At 43.1% G+C, this 20,867-nt stretch overlaps 1 protein-coding gene across 5 annotated transcripts; it reads left to right on the top strand.

Moving 5' to 3' along the window:
* The first annotated feature begins 4,626 nt into the window (after positions 1–4,626).
* Positions 4,627–19,338, top strand: LOC133349828 (histone acetyltransferase KAT7-like). Of its 5 annotated transcripts, none has more exons than XM_061563628.1 (15): positions 4,627–4,818; positions 7,312–7,450; positions 8,316–8,438; positions 9,127–9,357; positions 9,753–9,835; positions 10,295–10,378; positions 11,171–11,266; positions 11,462–11,572; positions 13,612–13,821; positions 14,180–14,269; positions 14,446–14,586; positions 14,783–14,876; positions 16,362–16,508; positions 17,141–17,247; positions 18,155–19,338. In XM_061563628.1, exons 1-15 carry the CDS (start codon positions 4,804–4,806, stop codon positions 18,254–18,256), a joined length of 1,773 nt encoding a protein of 590 aa, XP_061419612.1. In that variant the 5' UTR covers positions 4,627–4,803; the 3' UTR covers positions 18,257–19,338. The 5 variants fall into 5 exon arrangements, with proteins under 5 accessions (XP_061419612.1, XP_061419613.1, XP_061419614.1 ...); XM_061563629.1 differs by having other exon boundaries at positions 13,630–13,821; XM_061563630.1 differs by lacking the exon at positions 10,295–10,378.
* Positions 19,339–20,867: the final 1,529 nt, after the last annotated feature.

Raw genomic sequence — 20,867 nt, forward strand, 5'->3', positions numbered from 1 at the left:
TTTATGTTAGTGATTTGAAATTGGTTAAGCATTTTTGATCATTCGATTGAATTAAATTTAGTCTGTATTTGTGCACGCTCTATGGCTTGGCCACTGGCCACTCGGCTGACTAATGAGTGGCAGGCTGTGGCGATGATGGTGAGCATTGTCATGAACTCTTGGAAGCCGCACTCCGCATCTCCATTAAGGTCCAGGTCCCTCCCTCATGAGCATTTCCAGCATCTGGGGGTCCTTCACCCCTTGCGGTTCACAAATGATAAGAATCATAGTCTTAGCATAACCTTTGTTGAAGAACATAATTTGAGGGTTTCATGGCACGTGCTTGGTGATTGTTTATGTTGTCGGACACCAGCCACGTTACAAAATAACTCATTCCTGCGGAGGGAGCTGGTAGGAACGTTGGGTTGCTCGGTCAATATCCAGGGTCAACGGCGGCGTGGTGTATTCCGCAAATATGCCCGACTGTGAGGGCGGACACAAGCCGGCGTGAGTAGGTTAAACGTGTTTTATAAGGGCACCACGGGCTGACCAGCACCTCCTCACCTAGCCCACCCCCCACCCTGCACGACGGACACAACAATTTCCTCTAAGGCTGAAGCTTGTGTTTTAGAATGGCTGCTTGCCACTCAATTGGAGCTACGTAATCGAATCTTGAGCCTGTAAACTCGCTTCCAAATAAGCCTCCCTCCATCCACCCCACTCTCACTGCTGCTCAAACTGTATTTTGAAACGCTTCTGAGGGCACTTAGTGCAGTAAAATAGAATACTAGTTCGTCGTCATAACCAGTCATGTCCATTCCACTGCTGGGTTAAACAACTGCAGTCATTTAAATTCAAAACTTAAAAATCGCCTCGCTACACGGAGTCTTGCGCATGAGGGCAAATAGTTTTTTTTCTCGTTTAGACAAATTTAGTCTTACCAGATAGGCAGCGATGGTTTACTGGTAGGAACCCACTGGTTCCACCAGCCCACAAGAGAGTATTGTGTCCGTCCGTCGTGCAGGGAGGGACTGGGTGGGGCTGGGTGTGGGGGGTGGGAGGGGTGGGGCTGGGTGGGAGGGAGGGGTGGGGCTGGGTAGGGAGGGGCTGGGTGGGGAAGGTGGGGAGGGGCTGGGTGGGGAGGGGCTGGTCACCCCGTGGTGCCCTTATAAAACTCAACGTTTAACCTACTCACGCCGGCTTGTGCCCGCCCTCACAGTCGGAATACACCACGCCGCCGTTGACCCTGGCCATTGACCGAGCAACCCAACGTTCCTACCAGCTCCCTCCGCAGGAATGTGTTTTAGTGCCTCTTTGCAGAAGTGCCTCCCCTTGCGATGCCGTGATGGGCTGACTTTTATATTTGCCATGTCCTCTTCGTGGCGACCCCGGTGTGACAATCACTCTGCTGCAGGGCTCACAAAGGGGGACTTGCCGGCATGCCACGTGCACTCAGCTGAGCAGGGTCCAGCTGCACAAGTGCCAATGCTGTGGGTCCTGGTCAGCTTTGTGCAAAACCTGCCACAGATTTCGCGAGCGCTGAGCGACAGCTCTGGTCATCTCTGCCAAAGGGGCTTTAGTGGCGCGCGTGTGTGATTGTGTATTTGTATGTATCTCGATTTGAAGTTTTCGTGACTGCAGGGATCCATACTCTTTGGTTCTTTCGGTAAAGTCACGTAGGTATATAATAAAATAAATAAAATCACGACGTTTCGATTACAACACAAGCAATCGAAACGTGGTGATTTAATTTATTTTTTGCTTGTGTTGCAATCGAAACGTTGTGATTTAATTTATTTTATACCTACGTGACTTTACCGAAAGAACCAAAGAGCATTTGTATGTATGTTTGTTGATGAGAGAGTGTGTGTGTGTTAATGGGGAGAGTAGAGAATTTTCCATACCTGGGCAGTGTGCTCTTGACCGGCTCCGGTTTAACAGCAGAGGTCTCACTCCCAATCAGTCGAGTGGCAATATCTTTTCATCGATTGGGTAACGCTGTGTGGAAGCTACCTGGTCTGTCGCTCCGCACGAAGCTACAGGTCTTCTCGGCCACGGTCATTCCCTCCCTTCTCTACTCTTGCAAAACGTGGACCCCCCTAGTGGAGCATCTTCACCGGCTAGAAACATTTAGGCTGGCCTGCCTACGATCCATCCTGGGTTTAACCAGTCTGGATTGTGTGAGGAGCTCACAAATCCTTGAAAGACCTGGACAAAGTCCCATCGGTGAACTCATCCGGCAGGCAGGGTCATGTGGCTCACATGCCCAGCCACCTCATGCCCTAAGCAGCTTCTGTTTGGCCGCATTGAGGAGACTAAACGGGCTCTGCACGGGCTAGAGAAGAGATGGAGTGAGTGGGTGAGTGAGTGGGTGAGTGAGTGGGTGAGTGAGTGGGTGAGTGACACGGGCTAGAGAAGAGATGGAGTGATGTGGTACAGGAGGACGTGGGGCTGAGTGGACTTGCCGATGACTGGTACCAGCGGTGTCAAGATCGGCCTCTGTGGAGGAGGCTCGTGAAGGACGCTACTGGGCAGTTGGAGGCAGTCGCCCTCCAACAACAACGGAGGGCGGAGGAGCGACGCTCACAACAACGAGCGGAGCGCCGGGTGGCTAAAGCACAGCAAGTTGGCACAGTATGGGGCACAGGTGGTGCATCAGCCAGTCATCTCGGTCATCTCAGTCAGTCGACCCGTGGCACCTGCTGGGTCTGCTCCGTGACCTGCCAGCGGGCGTTCGACACTCCACGTGGCCTTAAAGTGCACTTAGCCTGGCACAAACACCGTGCTGACGTCACCGTCACTTAGTGGCGAATGGCGTTTGTTGTTGTTGCGCTACGAACCCGGCGATCCGAGTTCGATTCCCACTCACAGCCACCACCAGTGACGATTATTTGAACCGGTCTTGGGCCTCCCTTAGGTCAACTCAGTCTCAAATGAGTACCTGGTGTGTGGTGTGTAAACATCACCACTGGGAAGACAAAGGCGGCCGGGCGTGGTGCTGGCCACCCACCCCTTCGTGTGCTATTTCGGTCTTCATAGGTGCTACTCGCTAATAGCACTTGCCCCTACAGTCTGTTAAGGCTATACGGGGTATCTTTGTCTTTGTGTCTGTATATCTTCGTGTGCATGCGGGAGGGTTTGTGTGTGTGTTTAGGGTTTGTGTATGTTTAGGGTTTGTGTGTTTAGGAGTTTGTGTGTTTAGGAGTTTGTGTGTTTAGGGTTTGTGTGTTTAGGAGTTTGTGTGTGTTTAGGAGTTTGTGTGTGTGTTTAGGTGTTTGTGTGTATGCGTTTAGGTGTTTGTGTGCAGGAGAGTTTGTGTGTATGGTTTGAATTGTAATGACAATGAGTGTGTGTATGAGTTTGTGTGTGTGTGTGTTTATGAGTTTGTGTGTGTGTTTGAGTTTGCGTGTGTGTTTAGGGGTTTGTGTGCAGGAGAGTTTGTGTGTATGGTTTGAATTGTAATGACAGTGAGTGTGTATGAGTTTGTGCGTGTAGAAAAGGTCCATATTATGCACGTTTTTCTATTGTTCTTATGTACTTGTATGTTTATGGCTTTTGTTATTTGTTATAAGTGACTTGAATTGTCCTGATTTCTTTTACTGTTTTTATTGAAATTATTTATCGCCATGTTAATTGTTTTATTGTAATGTCTTAATTATAATTGCTATCTATATATAAGGTTAAGGATGTGTGCAACAATTCAGATAGCTTCCAATTAATTATGTTACTCTATCAAGGGTTAGATCGTTTGATTCGTTCAGTGTAGTGTTGGGAAAAACCTAAAAATTGACAATTGTAGATTTAGATAAATCTTGGAAGGAAAAATATAAGTAAAAAAAATGCGTGAATGTTTAACTAAGATCCGCTAGATCGGCGTATGTTACGCCGGGTACAGCCAGTTTATTATATTTCCTTATTGTTATTAATGTTTTGTTAATTGGTTTTGTAATTTTCTATCACAGTTATTATGAAAGTTAATTGTATATGATAATTGGTTCTTTACCCTTCTATCTGGCAACAAAACTGACACCTTTTTTTACAAGACATAACTCTGATAATGTGCACATTATCAGAGTTATGTCTTTTGTCTTTTGTTTGTATTTATGACTGCAGGTATTGTTTGTATTTATGACTGCAGGTATTGTGGTCTATGCAAACATGACTCCTTGTAAAAAAAGGTGTCAGTTTTGTTGCCAGATAGAAGGGTAAAGAACCAATTATCATATTTTTACTGGCAAATGAGGTCCCCATAGTGTAGTTAATTGTACATGTAATGTAATTTGTTTTATTATAATAATTATTGTTATATCATGACTGTCACTGAAACGTGTTGTAATGGTTATTATTGTTTATTATTGGTGTTGTTGGTTTTTTTATTCTTGTTGATAATGGTATTGGTGTTGTTGATATTATTGGTGTTGTTGATATTGTTATTAATGATGTTGTTGAATTTTTTTTTATTGTTTATATTGTTATTATCGATGTTGTTGATATTGTTCTTGTTGGTGTTGTTGATACTTTAGTTGTTATTAATATTGATGTTAATAGTATTGCTGTTTATATTATTGCTGTTGTTTATATTATTTTTGTGGCTTCCACTCTGGGTCTGGTGGCGGGGTCACGTGACGCCCCATTCGTTGGTACCGGGGTCGCGCGGTTTCGCGCTCCGCTCTGTTCACGGAGACCGCAACACACAAACCCCCCCCCCCCACACACACAAATAAACACAACAAACACACACATACAACAACAACAACACACACAAACCTCACCAGCTACACAACGCACAAACCCCTGGCTCTCACGCGCGACGGAGCAGCGAACATGACGCGCAGGAAGGTAAGGCGATTTATTGGGCCTGGCCTCCTGCTTCGGTAGCAGCAACAACAATAACAACAATTAAACGGCAAAGGCAGCATTGCTCTTGTACACCCTGTGAGTGATGTAGGAGAGGAGCACTGCTCCTCGGATCCTCGTTGGGCTCTTGGGGCTGTCGCTGTGGCTGTTCTACATAAAAAAGGCGAAGTAGGCCGCAGGAAAGCCTCGATCTCACCTGAATTTCCGGCCGCCCGAGCCGCGCCTCACCCGGCAGGGTGGCTATGCGAATACGGCGCCTGGCTCCGTCTTGTTAGAATGTAATTGTTAAAAATTGCATTGTTATTTATGACTTGTGTTACGAGCGGTGGCTTTTTTTTTACACGAGCTTGCTGTTGCAAATGCTGTTTCGTTGATACTGTGTTTTTGTTATGAGACGGGAGAGAGAGAGAGCGACTTGAGTTAATGTGTGCGAGGGAAAAAAGCACGAACCCGCAGGGACAGGAGGGCACCTCGAGAGGGCAAGGCAGCAGGGAGATTCACTGCCAGGGACACACAGGGCATTGGGGGGCATTATGAGGGCAATGGGGGGCATTAGGGGGGCATTGGGACAGCAGAAAGTGTGGGCCATGCATCACTGACTTAATATGCGCCAGCCTTCCGTAATGGGCAAGAAGGGCAGTGTAGCTAAACCATTGCCATGCACTTCTACATGCCCACGTCTTTGATCCCCGCCTTCATCAACTCACGCATTGACCTTCGTGATGAAGTATGGTCATATGAACACCCGCACGGCGTGAGTGGGGGGGGGGGAGCCCTCATCGAGCAGTGTTTACATGTGCATGTGCGCAAGGTGGCGGTGGTGGTGGCTGGACAAGCAGCAGAAGCAGCAGTGGTTAGAAAAGCGGGGTGGTTATGTGCGGCTTCGTGCCTTCAATGTCCGTGGAGAAACCAATGAGGCTTGCTTATTATATTCGCTTATTGAACGCGGGCGGTGAGAGACAATGGCACCCGGTACCGCCTTCCGTGCCGCGTTGCCACCTTTGTGAGACGCCACCTGTCGCATGTTCTTCACGGATCAGCGCCGAAGTGCAAACACGTGTGGCTGGCGCTCGACACGTGTGATTGACACTCAGGCACGCGTGACTACTTGTACTTCGTATTTACCACCACTGTACCCGAGCGCCTCCTGTACAGTACTTCGCATTTACACCACATGTAACCGTGTCCGTCTCCCAATTGGTTTGTTTCCTTGGTGTGTGACCCCGATGTAAATCACCGCAAGCATTAATCATTCGCAGCGCCTGGGTGTTAAGGACTCTAAACCGTCCCAGTAAAACGCATGCACGCATGCAGGCGACGGGTTTTTGTGTGTGGGCGCCCAACCTTGCGGTTGTCTCGTGTTGTTGTTTTTGTAGGTCGTTTGAAGTGTTTCTTTTTACTGGTTCCCGCACGCCCAGGCTTCGAGGTCACAAATGCGTTGTCTTGCGCCGCCTGGTGGTAAAATTGGCACACTTAAGCGGTGTCCGTTCGCTAAGTTGTCCCCACCTGAAGAAGGATGCTTGTGTTGCGCCCTAAACGTCGTGATTTAATTTATTTTAATTTTTTACCTACGTGACTTTACCGAAAAAACCAAAGAGTATGAATCCTTGCAGTCACGAAAAACTTCAAATCTAGAATTAAGGTAAAATTGGCGATTTGAGGCTGCACGTGATAAAAACCTTGTCACGTTGTTGGACACCTCTTAATTATTCTTTGGTTCTTTCGGTAAAGTCACGTATACAGATAAAATAATAAATGAAATTAAGCACAGTATGCTAGTATTTAATTTATTATTTTATCTTTATAGTATGCTAGTATTTAATTTATTATTTAATCTTTATACGTGACTTTACCGAAAGAACCAAAGAATAATTCCTGCAGTCACGAAAGCTCCAAATTAAGTTTAAACCTCTTAATTAGGCAAAACACTCAAGTTAAATAAAAAATATTGATTGCGAATCAAATAGGCTTGGGCAGGATGATGATTGTTTGTCGGGAACAACAACAGTGTAGCAGCCATGGGGAAGCCGTCCGAGAGCTCATCCATCACAGAGATGGATGGAGCCTGATATCATCAGCTCATGTGCAGGTGCTCGATGGATTGTTGTACCGCAACACTTTGAGAGATGGTTAAAACTTGTGGAAACTTAATCAGGTAATGCCTAGATCATGGCTGATGATGACGAATCGTTGCATGGTAATCAACATGGCTGCTACACTCTTGCCCGCTTCAGCAATTGTTTATTGCTGTGGTTGTTCCACCTGATGACGGGCACTTGTGTTGCGCCCAAAACGTCGTGATTTTATTTATTTTATACCTACGTGACTTTACCGAAAGAACCAAAGAGTATGGTAATCAACACTTGCCGGCCGCTGAGCACTGACGGAATAGGTTTGCAAAGTAAGAGTGACTTCACTTCTGCTGTCCCGTCTCATTTTTGTGTAAATGACCCTTGGCTTCTTTGTGAACTGCAGCGCTCTGGGGAGCACACGGTGGAGGAGCTGGAGTCGGCGGTGGAGCAAGGCACCTGGGAGAGTGACATGCAGCCCCGGCGCACCTCCGCCCGTCTCACCCGCGCCGCCTCCATGCATGCAGACATCATCTTCCACTGCGGTACGGGAGGAGGGAGCAACTTTCGCGAACACGAGCAGTGAAACTGCTGGCGCAGTCATTAAGTTAACCTCGTGTGACCATATGGTCAGATGTAGCACTCTTACTACAGCCGTTAAATCAATCCAATGAAATGAGAGCGGCAAATACAATTCAGAGAAAATTATTGTGTTAAATTTCGATGTCAAGCTTTCGTGACTGCAGGGATTCATATTCTTGGTTCTTTCGGTAAAGTCACGTAGAAGGGAAATAATAAAATAATAAAAATAAAACAATCAAATTCTCACGACGTTTCGATTGCAACACAAGCAATCATCATCAGGTGTGAAAACCGTGGCAAGAAATTTTGAAAAAAGTGGCGGTTTTTAAAAATATTCTTGCTGTGGTTTTCACACCTGATGATGATTGCTTGTGTTGCAATCGAAAGTCGTGAGCATTTTATTGTTTTATATTTATTATTTCCCTTCTACGTGACTACCGAAAGAACCAAGAATATTAAAAATTATTGTGGTTAATTTATTCAATGAGTTGCATTTGCATCATCAGAAGTGTCTAGTCAAGTATGAATGACCATATTGAAGAAAGACAACGAATAAACCACATAGTCCTTATTTATAAAATACATACCTATGCTTGTTTCTCATGAGTTTCAAGTTGCGTTCCTTAAAAAAGAGCAGTGTCATTGTAACTCCGTGATATTCATTTGCACGTATTTCCATTGTGAACAAATGTATCTGCTTTTACATTTACATACCCATTTTGTAGATTCAAGCAATACAACTTTCACTTATTTGCTATTGGATTAAGGTCATGTTGGTGCAAGTGATTGAATAAGTGTTAAGAGTAAATGTTATTGTGTTTAAAGCAGAAGACTCTGCATACACGACACGGCGCTCAGTCCGCACCCAGCAGAATGGCACTCCTAAAAAATACCCTTTGAGAGGGACGCGCTCACTCTCTGAGTCAGATCTGCCTGCAGAGCCCCCTCCAGGTAAGAATTGTTTGTATGGCACTATACCGCATCTCTTAGGTATATAAGGATTCACCTGACTATTCCCAATTTCATGAGTTGTCACAATGTGGTTATCGTTGGATTCGATAATTGATCATTTGTTTGAGTGTTTTAATTGTCGTTCTCATTTGCTGTGTCTTGTTTATTCCATCAGTCCAAAGAAAGCATTTGTCTATAATTTTCATGAATTTTAAATCCAATAATAGTGAAATTCCTCTTAGCTGCAGCAATATGAGGGGGCACTGTTTGTGGATTTGCAGCTTGTGTAGTACGAATGCTGCATTAGGGCACAGCCAGAAACTGAGGCTGCACACAGAGATCGCGCGAGATTGTGCAATCATCATTGGAAACAATTTCATTATCCTCAACACCATCATCATCAAAATCATCAATCCATCATTAAACCACTTCAGCAGGTCATAGAGATAATAGATCCCGCAGATCATAGATTATGGCCGTGGATAACATTAGTCGCACATTATAAGATCGAGGATAAGAGGCGCTCCAATCTAATAAATTCACACAATTCAATCCACATACCATGAGCGCAATAATCCATTGTAGTTGATAAATTGATACGTGACTTCCACATGTTGTATTTTTGTTAGACTATACATTCCATTTCTAAATGCTAGACAAGCAGCTGTAATGCGTTGCACGTGCACAGAATTGAAAACTCCTGTGGAGAGGGAGCGAACGCCTCCGCGCACACCGGAGGAGATCGCTGGCCTCTCCGAGTCGGAGGTGGAGGCAGCGAGTCCTGGTCAGGACTTTGCAGACCGAGGCACGCCGTACCACGAGCTCTCCGGCCATCTCACCAACCGGCCCAAGCGCAGGCGATACCACGAGAGCTACAACTTCAACTCCAAGTGTCCCACCCCGGGATGCGACTCCCTCGGTATCGATGCTCAGCTATACTTGCCATTGATTAGCCCTACGAGTGTAACAATTTACACCCCACGCAACTCAATGAATTGTCATAATTCAGTCACCATTCGATTCAAGAATCTATTTTCTTTTTAAATGGAGGCAATTTCAAGCAGCTTCTAGTGTTTGGAGCGGTTGCTTAAATTCATGAGCAACATTTCAATATAAAAGCATTGATTATAATTAAAAAATTATTTCAAATGCATGTATCATGAGCTTAATATAAGTCGATGGGTAGATCATTATCTTGCTCGAAAGGTTTTATTGTGATTCTAAAAGCATTAACAGCATGCGAGAGCAATGTTTTTGGACATAAGTATGATAGGTTATAATTAAAGACTACGTGGCATTGTGTGTTTGCTTTAGGTCACCTCACTGGGAAACACGAACGACACTTCTCCATTTCAGGGTGTCCCCTGTACCACAACCTCTCTGCCGAAGAGTGCAAGGTGAGAACACGGGTCACATGTACCGGCTTTGCCCATTTTGCCACTTTCCTCTTTAAACATTGTCTTCCATAAGCAGAGTCTCAGTAGCATAAACGTTAAAAATATAAGATTTAAATGACATAAATTTGAAAAAAATAAGCAAACCTTAATTACAGCAACAGGAACGTAACATTTATTCTGAGTAACTTAACAGTTATATTGTGAAGGACAATAATAGGGTTACACCCAGAAGGCTGGGTTTTGATTCTTGAAATGCCTTGATTCATGTAATGAAACCTGAACATGAAAGCAGATTTGAGCACATGCCTTGAACTCTGTATGACGATGTGAATCTCTCGCCTGCATGTTAACATGGGCTTAAGTACAACATTGCTCCGCTTCTTCGCACTTTTACCCCAACCCCATCCTAATATCTCAGCATTTAAGAGTACCTCTGATTGATTTTTACCTTGTGTGTAGTTGAGGGCTCAGCAGCGTGAAAAGCAGGAGAGAACTCTAGCACACAAGCAACTGGAAAACAACCGCCACTTCACGAGGCAGCAGGTTCGCGGCCTTTTTAATCCAAACAATGAACACAGGCAACTACTAGCGGCTTTGGGTCGAAGGACCGGCGCAGTCTATACTGCTTGTGGTTGCTGTTGTAATTTATAACACGCTCACAAAGTAGTTCAATAATTAAGACAATATTTATTGACCTATTTTCCAAACCAACCTATTCTCATGTTTACCTAATATTCTACCTCTGATTTGCTTTTCCGTTCTTCAACACTGTTGGTAAAAGTTAATGCCCTTAATAACACATTCCTGCGGAGGGAGCTGATAGGAACGTTGGGTTGCTCGGTCAATGGCCAGGGTCAACGGCGGCGTGGTGTATTCCGCAAATATGCCCGACTGTGAGGGCGAGCACAAGCTGGCGTGAGTAGGTTAAACGTTGAGTTTTATAAGGGCACCACGGGATGACCAGCCCCTCCCTGCCCAGCCCCACCCCTCCCACCCCCCACCCAGTCCCATCGACCCCACCAAGCCCCTCCCCACCTTCCCCACCCAGCCCCTCCCCACCCAGCCCCACCCAGCCCCACCCTCCCCACCCAGCCCCTCCCTGCACGACGAACACAATAATCCTCTGTGGGCTGGTGTAATCAGGAGGTTCCTACCAGTATGGTTATAATTCTTAAGTCGAAATGTTTGCTGATAAGGTGGTGCAATGCATGTATTTAGGCCTGTGTTTCCCGCACGTGTTAATGTGCTGAAGGTGTCAGGTCCCAGTGAGAGCGTGATGTGCGTAAGACCGTTGGTAGCGTCAGGTGTTGACGGATTTGGTGTTGTGCTGTGTAGGCATCGCCAAGCAAGCAGCAGCGCTTCAAGGAGAAAGTAGTTGAGCTGCGCAAGCGTCGCTCAACTCCTCCGGCTGAGCAGAAAGAGAAAATAGTGGTAAGTCTAGAATAGTGTTTGGTGTTTTTCCAAGTTGGGTTGAAACTTATTTTGTTGTGCTTGTGTATAATAATAATTTGATCCCCGTGAGCACAATTTATCGTGGGTAATTGGGTAAAAAAATGCATGTAAGTAGTGTTTCAGTAACACGATTGAGTTGGATAATAGTATCGTAACAAACTGGGGTCTTTTCAGGAAAATCCACGAAGTCAAGAAAATAGCCGAGAACCCCTTTTGCAGGGCCTCACCTCGGACTACGACCTGGAACTGTTCCGCAAGGCCCAAGCACGGGCGTCGGATGACTTGGTACTGCACCACCTGACATTGGCACACCCAACCCTGGCACAACCTGATTCCATAACCGGCTACACTTGTGCTGGGCCACTGCCTGTTTGCACGCCCTTTTCATTCGAGCCGCGCATGGGAAACTGTGGCAGGGAAATGCCTCAAATGTGAATCCATAGTGCACGACTTGACCTGTGAAGGGAGTCTCTAACACGACTGGTAATCTCACCTTTCTCACGAAGAAACTACTTTAGGTTTCACGATAGATTTTTCGATAATATTAATGATAGTGATGGTCAAAGTCAATGCAATTTTATTGTCGATTAAAACACTTGCCACACACGAATGTTAAAACTGCATGGCACATTTGGATATGATTGGTTAAGCTCATCGGGCACCGCGTGGCTTATTTGAACAGACACACAAAAGGCCAGACTCTTCTTTTTATTGTTATGCATTTGGATATATATGTGGCAAACTGAAAGACTTACTTTTTTTTATTGTTTTTTGCATGCAATTTTTTTAAAAAGCAAAAAAATCATTAACGCAAAGAAACAGGGGACAAGTGCTTGTTTTTGCCCTGCAGGGGAATGCCCTTCACAGATACAGAAACATCAGCTTGGAGTAGTGTACAAGCTAAACATATTCTTACGCTTTAAAGTGTTTTGTCCTCTTCACAAAGTTTTATGACGTTTGTCTTAAGGGGGCCGTCCATAAATGACGTCACGCACCTGGGGGGGGGTGGGGGGGGTCAGACATTTGTGACGATGTGTGACGAGGGGGGGGGGTTTGAGAAATGTGAAGTCACATCAAAATGCGCAACTTTAAATAAATATAGACAACACGTTCTACTTAAATTTCGATTTAAAGCTTTTGTGACTGCAGGGATTAATCTTCTTGGTTCTTTCGGTAAAGTCATGTAGAATGGAAATAATAAAATAATAAGAATTATTTTATTATGTTTTATTTTTATTACTTTATTATTTCCATTCTACGTGACTTTTACCGAAAGAACCAAGAAGACGTTCTACTTAATTAAATAGACTTTTTAAATAAATGTTTTCTCCTACAACATCAGAGTGCAGCGTCACATTAAATACGCACTACAATGACAATAGTTTAAAGCGATTTGAAGCATATTTTTATTTATTTTTGGGGGGGGCAGAGCTTTGTGACGTCATATTTTAGGGGGGGTCTGACTTTTTGTGATGTCGTGTGACAAAGGGGGGGGGGGGTCAAAAATCGTCCAAAATCGCGGACGTCATTTATGGACGGCCACTAAGTCCATCGCATTACGCTTCATTTTATTTATTTCATAACTGTCAAGTTGTGCACTTTTGAATAGCCACCGTTTTGTTGATGCAATCATTAATTCCGTAAGGTTTTTTCCCCTTGCTATGTAATATGTTGCTTTATTTACTTTTGATTGGATACCCTTTGTTTGTGCACCCTTTGAACTAGTGGAATCTCACAGCTTATGATGCTTACTCAGCAACCTTCACAATCCTTTCAGCATATTTATGCATTGACCTATGTCTGTTGTTAAATGCACTGTATTCTCAGATATGTATTATATATAGTCAGATAATGAAAGTGGAGAGAATATTATTTCATTTAAACAACTTGTAAGAGTTGGCTTTACATAAGCCATTAATTTATGCAATTTTCTTTTTTGCTGGACCGTTGTGAAGTTTTCAGATTTTTCAAACATGCATAAAACATGTGTTTCGTTCATGATTTGTCAGTTTTGCAGTTAGTAATATTAGGCTAGAACTTCCTTTCTGGTTTGAAAAAACAATCCGTGGCTTGGACCATTTGGGCTCCAATTATAATATTTCCCCCATAAATAATAAACACACATGAAACAACAAAGTTCGCTGATGTGTTTATAAAAGTCTAAAATTCAACATGTGTTAGTTTACTTTAAGTCACTCTGTCCTCTTACAATTTGCCTCACTCCCTAACACCACTTCAGTCTTGTAGTATTAAGTGTAACCAAGAGTGGAGTTGCATTGGTTAAAATATCCTCAATTGTTGTTGTGCTGACCTTGATGACCCAGATGACTGTGCCTGTTCAGGAGAAGATGCGGCTAAAGGGTCACCTTACGGAGGGGACAAACATGATCAAGTCAATAGTGTTTGGCCGCTACGAACTAGACACTTGGTACCACTCGCCATACCCTGAAGAGTATGCACGCCTGGGCCGGCTTTACGTGTGCGAGTTCTGCCTCAAATACATGAAGAGCCAGACCATTTTGCGGAGGCACACGGTGGGTGCACACATCTGGGGTCGAGGCTGACTTAGTGACCTTGCCAGTTCACCTTTACACTTTTACAATTGCTGTGGTGGAGGGCTACTTGCACACCTTTCTAGTTAATCATGGTGGCTTGTAACTTTGTGGTTGGACTTTATGCACTATGTGATGATGGTGAAAACCAGCATATGTATGTATCACCTTTTTTTAACGTTCATATGCATTACACGCATTTTCCAAAGGGAGCATTATGAATGGTTGCTGTTGATTAGCCATGGATTTAAAGAGTAGTCGTCAATGACTTGCATTGTCATCTTTGCTGTATTGTGCGGTGGCTGATGTTGCACGGATAATGTACGTCTGTGCTGTGCAGGAGAAGTGTGTATGGAAGCATCCCCCTGGAGATGAAATCTACAGGAAGGGAACCATTTCAGTGTTTGAGGTGGATGGCAAGAAGAATAAGGTAGCAACTCCATTGTCCAACCGTAGTATGAATGACCTATTAGCTACATTTATGTGCGATACAAAGTTGTGGACTTTTAAGCAAGCACAATTTTTTATTGTTAACGTTTTAATGACGGGTTGAGCCCTTGGATTTTCACTGAACTTGAGAGTGCCTGTCATCCCCATGTTTTATAGATCTACTGCCAAAATTTATGTCTCCTGGCCAAGCTTTTCCTCGACCACAAGACACTCTACTATGATGTGGAGCCCTTCCTTTTCTATGTAATGACGGAGGGTGACAACACAGGCTGCCACATCATAGGATACTTTTCAAAGGTCTCGCACACACTGTAGTTGCAATCCTCTGAAGTTTTGTGGAATTAAATACATTTTTATGAGTGTTTTGGGATTTAAGATTGCATTATGAAAGTTTTTTCAACGACCATTTTTTGTGGTATGTTTGTGAACGAAACTTGTGTATGACTTTTGCCCTTCTTTTAGCAACTTCATTACGCTAATTTCTCTTTTTCAGGAAAAAAACTCGTTCTTGAACTACAATGTTTCCTGCATCCTGACAATGCCACAGTTTATGAGGCAGGGCTATGGGAAAATGTTGATTGATTTCAGTAAGTACCTTTTTAAGTTGCCTTATTCGGTACGGTGAGTCCCCGCTTAGCGCGCGTTCACACAACGCGTTTTCGCTATAATGCGGGTCTCCCATTCGGAAACACTGCGCACAGTGCGGAACGCGAGCAGTTATAACGTGGGTTCTGAGCGGTCGACGTTGAATTGCTTTCTTGAGCTGCGCAGCTGAGAGATATGATACAGTACGCGGAATGATACAGTCCACAGCATACCTTAATCTCTGTGTTTTTGTCCCACCGTGGGATAACTGCAGGGTGATGTTATTGTGAAAATGTGATTCACATTTGACATTTTTTATTGATGTATGCCCTTTAATGTACAGGTAGTCCTCTACTTACGATGGAGATGCGTTACGACGACCCCATCGTAAGTCGAAAATATCGTAAGTCGAAGATGGCCTAGCCTACCCAGGAGTCTTAAAAAATGGTGATAATTTAGCAAAACAGCAATTTACAGTAGCGTACTGTATAAACTATATACCGTATGTATTCATTAATTACAATACTGTATAGCACAGTAAAATGTAAAGTAAAAAAAACCAGGTAAATTCTTAGCCTACCTATATGAACTGCAATTTAATAGAAAGTTTTTTCAGGAAACAATCCTATCTGCTATAAAAAAAAAACAACGTACAGTGTCGTTCCTCGTACGCTGCTGCGTTTTCCAGCCGTGCGAAATTTAAATAATTTTACAATTTTGTCGTATTGCTATCGCCATCGTACGATCGAAATATCGTTAGTCGGACCATCGTAACTCGGGGGACTACCTGTATATGCAGTAATTACTCGCGCAACACATTTTCGTTCAATGCGGCACTTTTCAGGAACGCATCTACCTCCTTAAACGATGAATTGGTATGTTCGTTTTTAGTGTCCAGTGTAATATTCTTAGCCACCTATGTTCAACGTTGTCGCCTCTGTTCCGGGTTCCATCATGAAGAAGTTTAGTTCATCTAGAATTGAAGCTTTCGTGACTGCAGAAATGACTATACTCATTGTTTTTTTTCGGTAAAGTCACGTATGTAGAAATACAATTTAAATAAAATTAAAATCACGACATTTCGAACGCAACACAAGCGCTCATCATCAGGTGGAAATGGGGTAAAACACATAGCGAGGGAACACACGGGGACACCACGTACATAGCACATAGAGAACGGCAAACTGCATCACATTATGTTTCTAAGGTTTGTTGAGTTCTCGTCTCCCATCTTGCTGTATTTGCCTCCATGCAGTTTGCCGTTCTCTATGTGCTGTGCGTGGTGTCCCCCTGTGTGTTCCCTCGCTATGTGTTTTACGCCATTTCCACCTGATGATGAGCGCTTGTGTTGCGTTCGAAACGTCGTGATTTTAATTTTATTTCTACATACGTGAGTTTACCGAAAAAACCAATGAGTATAAGTTTAGTTCCGTAGTAGTTCCCCAGCTGAGTACTGTGTGGTGGTGGCGGTGGTGTTTGCTGTGCAGGCTATCTGTTGTCCAAGGAGGAGAATAAGATCGGTTCACCGGAGAGGCCCCTGTCCGACTTGGGCCTCATCAGTTATCGAAGCTACTGGAAGGAGGTGCTGCTGCGATATCTTCACGCTTTCCAGGGCAAGGAGATCTCGATTAAAGGTGTGCCTGCTGCCACTTGTGCACATTTGCAGCAGTGCTTTTGCCGGTCGTGGTTGGGCCCACGCTTTAGGCTCTGTCGCTCGCTGCCTTGGACAAGACAACTCATGGTTACACACATCTCTGCTTTAAAATCTAAGATTTACATGTTGCAAGGCTGATGGGATGTTGACTACGAACTTATAATACGACTTGATGACTGACCATGGACTCAATCAACATCGGATGAGTTGTAATATCTAGCTATATTGTACTCTGTGATGAGAAACCTTTTTAATGTTAAATCTTGACTTAAAGCTTTCGTAACTGCAGGAATTCATATTCTTTAGGTCTTTCGGTAAAGTCAAGTAGATAGGTTCAAATTAATAAAAATAAAATTAACAAAAGACGACGACGTTTCGATCACAACACAAGCGATCGTTAATTTTTCTTAATCTGAACCTATCTATGTGACTTTACCAAAAGAACCAAATAATACTCTTTCATGTTGTTTCACGCTCACTTAATTTTACCATATTGACCCCGTTGTCTTTTCGTGCATGATATGGATTGTCTTTTGCATTTTTATTTTAATATTTCACTCAAATTTTGTGAATGCTGTCTATATACACGTGCACTTGTTTTTTTTGCTCCAGAAATTAGCCAGGACACGGCAGTGAACCCGGTGGACATTGTGAACACGTTACAAGCCCTGCAGATGCTCAAGTACTGGAAAGGGAAACATCTTGTGCTCAAAAGACAGGTGCATACCTTCAGCCACTCGAAGCTGCTGGCAGTTTCACGCATACACTGAATCCTCTTTGGCAAAGTTTATTTTCCGATGCAGTTTTTGGGTTGGACCAAGCGTTCAGCATATGCTCGACGTTGCGCCCCACTTGCTGGGAGCTTCTTCAGGAACCAAATGGAAGCAAAAAATGTCGACATCAATGCCAAGCACAATGCATGGCGACAGCACAACTGGCAAAACATGCGGAGCGGCGTGGCTTTTGTTCGTTACATTTTGCGGTTTTCGGGAAAAAAAAACAATGGTGCTGCGAATACAAATAGATTCTAGATTTGAAGTTTTCGTGACTGCAAGGATTCATACTCTTGGGTTTTTTTGGTAAAGTCACGCAGGTAACAAATTCAAATAAATTAAATCACAACGTTTCGGGCGCAACACACGCATCCTTCTTCAGGTGGGGACAACTTATCGAAAGCACAACCGCTTAAGTGTGTGTCTCTTTCGCTAAGAAGAAGGACGCTTGTGTTGCACCCGAAACGTCGTGATTTAATTTATTTTAATTTTTTACCTACGTGACTTTTCCGAAGAAACCAAAGAGTATGAACACAAATAGAACCAAAAAAACAGATGGGTGGAAGCATGAGTTTGTTACTGTGAATGCCATTACATCTTCACGTACATGAACAACAGTGTATCTTAACAGGCAGTTGAGGGTCGAATGAAATGCCTTCCTAACTGGGAATTGCTTAGCATTTTGCTGCCAGATATTTTCTTGAAGTTTTTGAGGTTCATTGAAATGTAGGATTGAAAAGTAACATACGAGTCGGTTTAAAGCAACAAAGTTGTTGGCCAATGAAGCAGAGAGAGAGTTTGCACGTACATTTGTTTTATTAATTAATAAATGCATTTTGTTTTTTTGTTGCAGGATGTAATTGATGACTTTTTGGAAAAAGAAGCCTCAAAACCAGTCTCCAACAAAGTAATCGACCCTGCAAGTCTAAAATGGACACCCTCAAAGTGCAGTTAATTTATGTTTTTTTATGCCATTGTAGTTTGAAATTGTTTTACTTAGTTTTTAGTGGTGAGCATTTCAGATTGGTTTGTTAACAAGCATTTGTTTTTTACGCACAGTTGTATTTTTACATTTTAACGAATTGGTGATATGTATTCATACGGTTTGGGTAATATTGGTTGTGGTTTGTTTTAATTCCATGCCTTGAAATATTTTCGTTGTTTTGTTTACTTGAACTTATTAATGTTATTAATTTGTTTTTTTTTTACAAGTATCCAACATGTATTATACTGTATTCCCTTGAAAAGTTAATGGTCCTTTTACCGAGGCTTTAAAAAATTGGTCCATTGGCAGTTTCAGTTATTAATGTTCTTTCACCTCAGAGACATTAACTGTCATGTCATGTTAGATGGAAACACTGACTGCATTCTGTGGATTGAAAACAGTGTTCAACTCTTGGTAAAAATTGTCTGCAAAAAAAACTAAGAACATTTAAATTTAAATGTTATCGTGCAAAACATGTCCGAGTCAAAAAAGACCTATATTAAATAGCCTTTCCAAAGGCTAATGTGGAATATAAAACTTGCCTTAAGTCACATTAATTCTTAAACATTTTAACCAAACTACATGTGTTATGGTGATAAACCACAACTGCCAAACTTTAGAACACTGGTGTGTTAGTTGTAACATTTATTTTTAAAAATGTGTGTAAAGTTTGAAGACTGAAATTTAGGAGTAATAAATTCTCCAGTTTAAAAGTGATAGCTTTTATTTGCGTAATCTGGACAGAACAAAGCACATCACTCAGGCATTGCAAAGTGGTTTGGCAAATGTTGAGTTGTGTGAGCCAGTATTGATGTCTGGTGTTCGGAAACTGGCATCTTTAATCTCCTGCATTAAACATTGAGTGGACAAACACACGCTGTCAAGTCCCATGCATACGTTTTATGTGGAGTAGAGAGAAAAAAACGTGTAGATTTGAAGTGTACATAAGGCAGTTCTCCTGTATTTAAATTCTAAGTGTATTTTTCAGGCAGCTATGAAATATTGTGGGTTGCTGTGTAGCGCTTACACAAAAATAAAATCCTTGCGTTCTTTTTTGTTGTTGCAAAATGCAGAGAAGCAGCTGCTTTGTGCATACTTCCTTGACTAACAAATCAGGACAGTGACTCACTGTCAAAATGAAATACTACTTCACAAACGCACAGACAGGAAACACAATGTAACACTGCCTTCCCATGGTACAGACAGAATGCGTTTGCCGTTAAGGATTCTACAGCTGTAAACTCGCCCAAGCATCAAAATGAGTGACCTCGACAGTAGGGCAAGCATTAAAACAGTTGCCAAGCAGGTTTTTTTCATCAATTTTTTTCTATGGAAAAGACCTTGTACTCAGCTGTGATATCTTTGCAGGTTGTACTCTGTGTTGTTTGGCATGAAATCTGACACTTTGCTGCACATGCTGGGAGCTTCGACAGGAACGCCTGAAGAATATTCCAGCACGTGGAGCGAAGCATCGGACATCGTACCAAGCAACGCACGACACCACCTGGAAATGCATTGGAGAGTAACGAGGCACACCGTGATAAAATACACAGTCGTATTGAACTACTGCGGTTGGTTACTTTAAACTTGGAACAGCTCATCACTCGTTCTGTTTTGAATATGATCCTGGGATGTGTACCGTTGTCTTACAAGGAACACTACACGTCGACCAAACCATGAGATCATAGCTCATCGGATTCCTCCAAACTAAATAAAGATTCTGATTGTTCGATGTGTTTTATGGTTGTATCGTGTTTGGCGTGATGTCCAAAATTCTCCACGTGCTGGGAACTTCGTAAGCGTCGAACATTATGCCAAATTAAAATCGGTACAACCTGAAAACACATTTGAGTTCTGTACAGCACAAACACGAAAACCTATGCGGAAGACCTACCATGGATGTTTGCCATGTCCTGCACTTGTACATCACTGATTATATGATCTGCTACCTTACTGTATAAATCAATGCCACTTGGTGAAGGAGATTAAAGGACGCTTCATGAAAATTGCATTGGTTTAGTTTGGAGAAATATCAACCAGTGGTCTGTTGTGGTTTGTTTTTCACGCATACATATTCGGAGGGTGGAAAACGTTTTTTTGTTTGTTTAATTTGCATTAACAGACATGCAAAGATTAAAAGTTTTCATTAACCATTACACTGTCGGGCGATGCAATTAAATTGGGTGACGATAAAAAAAACGCCAATCACTGCTTTTGCAATGACTGCTAAAACAGCAGTAACCTCGCTGTATTGACCCAGTGTCGGCTGCGGTAAATAGTAAATGGGCTGTAATATCGGCATTACCTGATGGGACATGGCGGGTGGCTGAACAGCTGTTGCCTGCATCTGTTGCTTGTGATGCCATGGCCCCAAGGCCACCTTGTATGCCACCCAAGGGAGAATCCCTTGTGCACCAGGCCTTGCCCACTCGATGATAGACGAGGGAAAGTGTATGCCCGTTTACACTGCTTGTGCATGGGTTTATGCAAAGATGTGTTGGACTTCAGATTGTACTAAATGTGCATTGTACAATAAGAAAGTTAACCTCTATTAGAATTAACTGGACTTATGGTTTATCAT

The sequence above is a fragment of the Lethenteron reissneri genome, chromosome 31 (genome assembly GCF_015708825.2).
Source record: "Lethenteron reissneri isolate LAM-NWPU_2019-01 chromosome 31, ASM1570882v1, whole genome shotgun sequence".
Lineage (NCBI taxonomy): Eukaryota > Metazoa > Chordata > Hyperoartia > Petromyzontiformes > Petromyzontidae > Lethenteron > Lethenteron reissneri.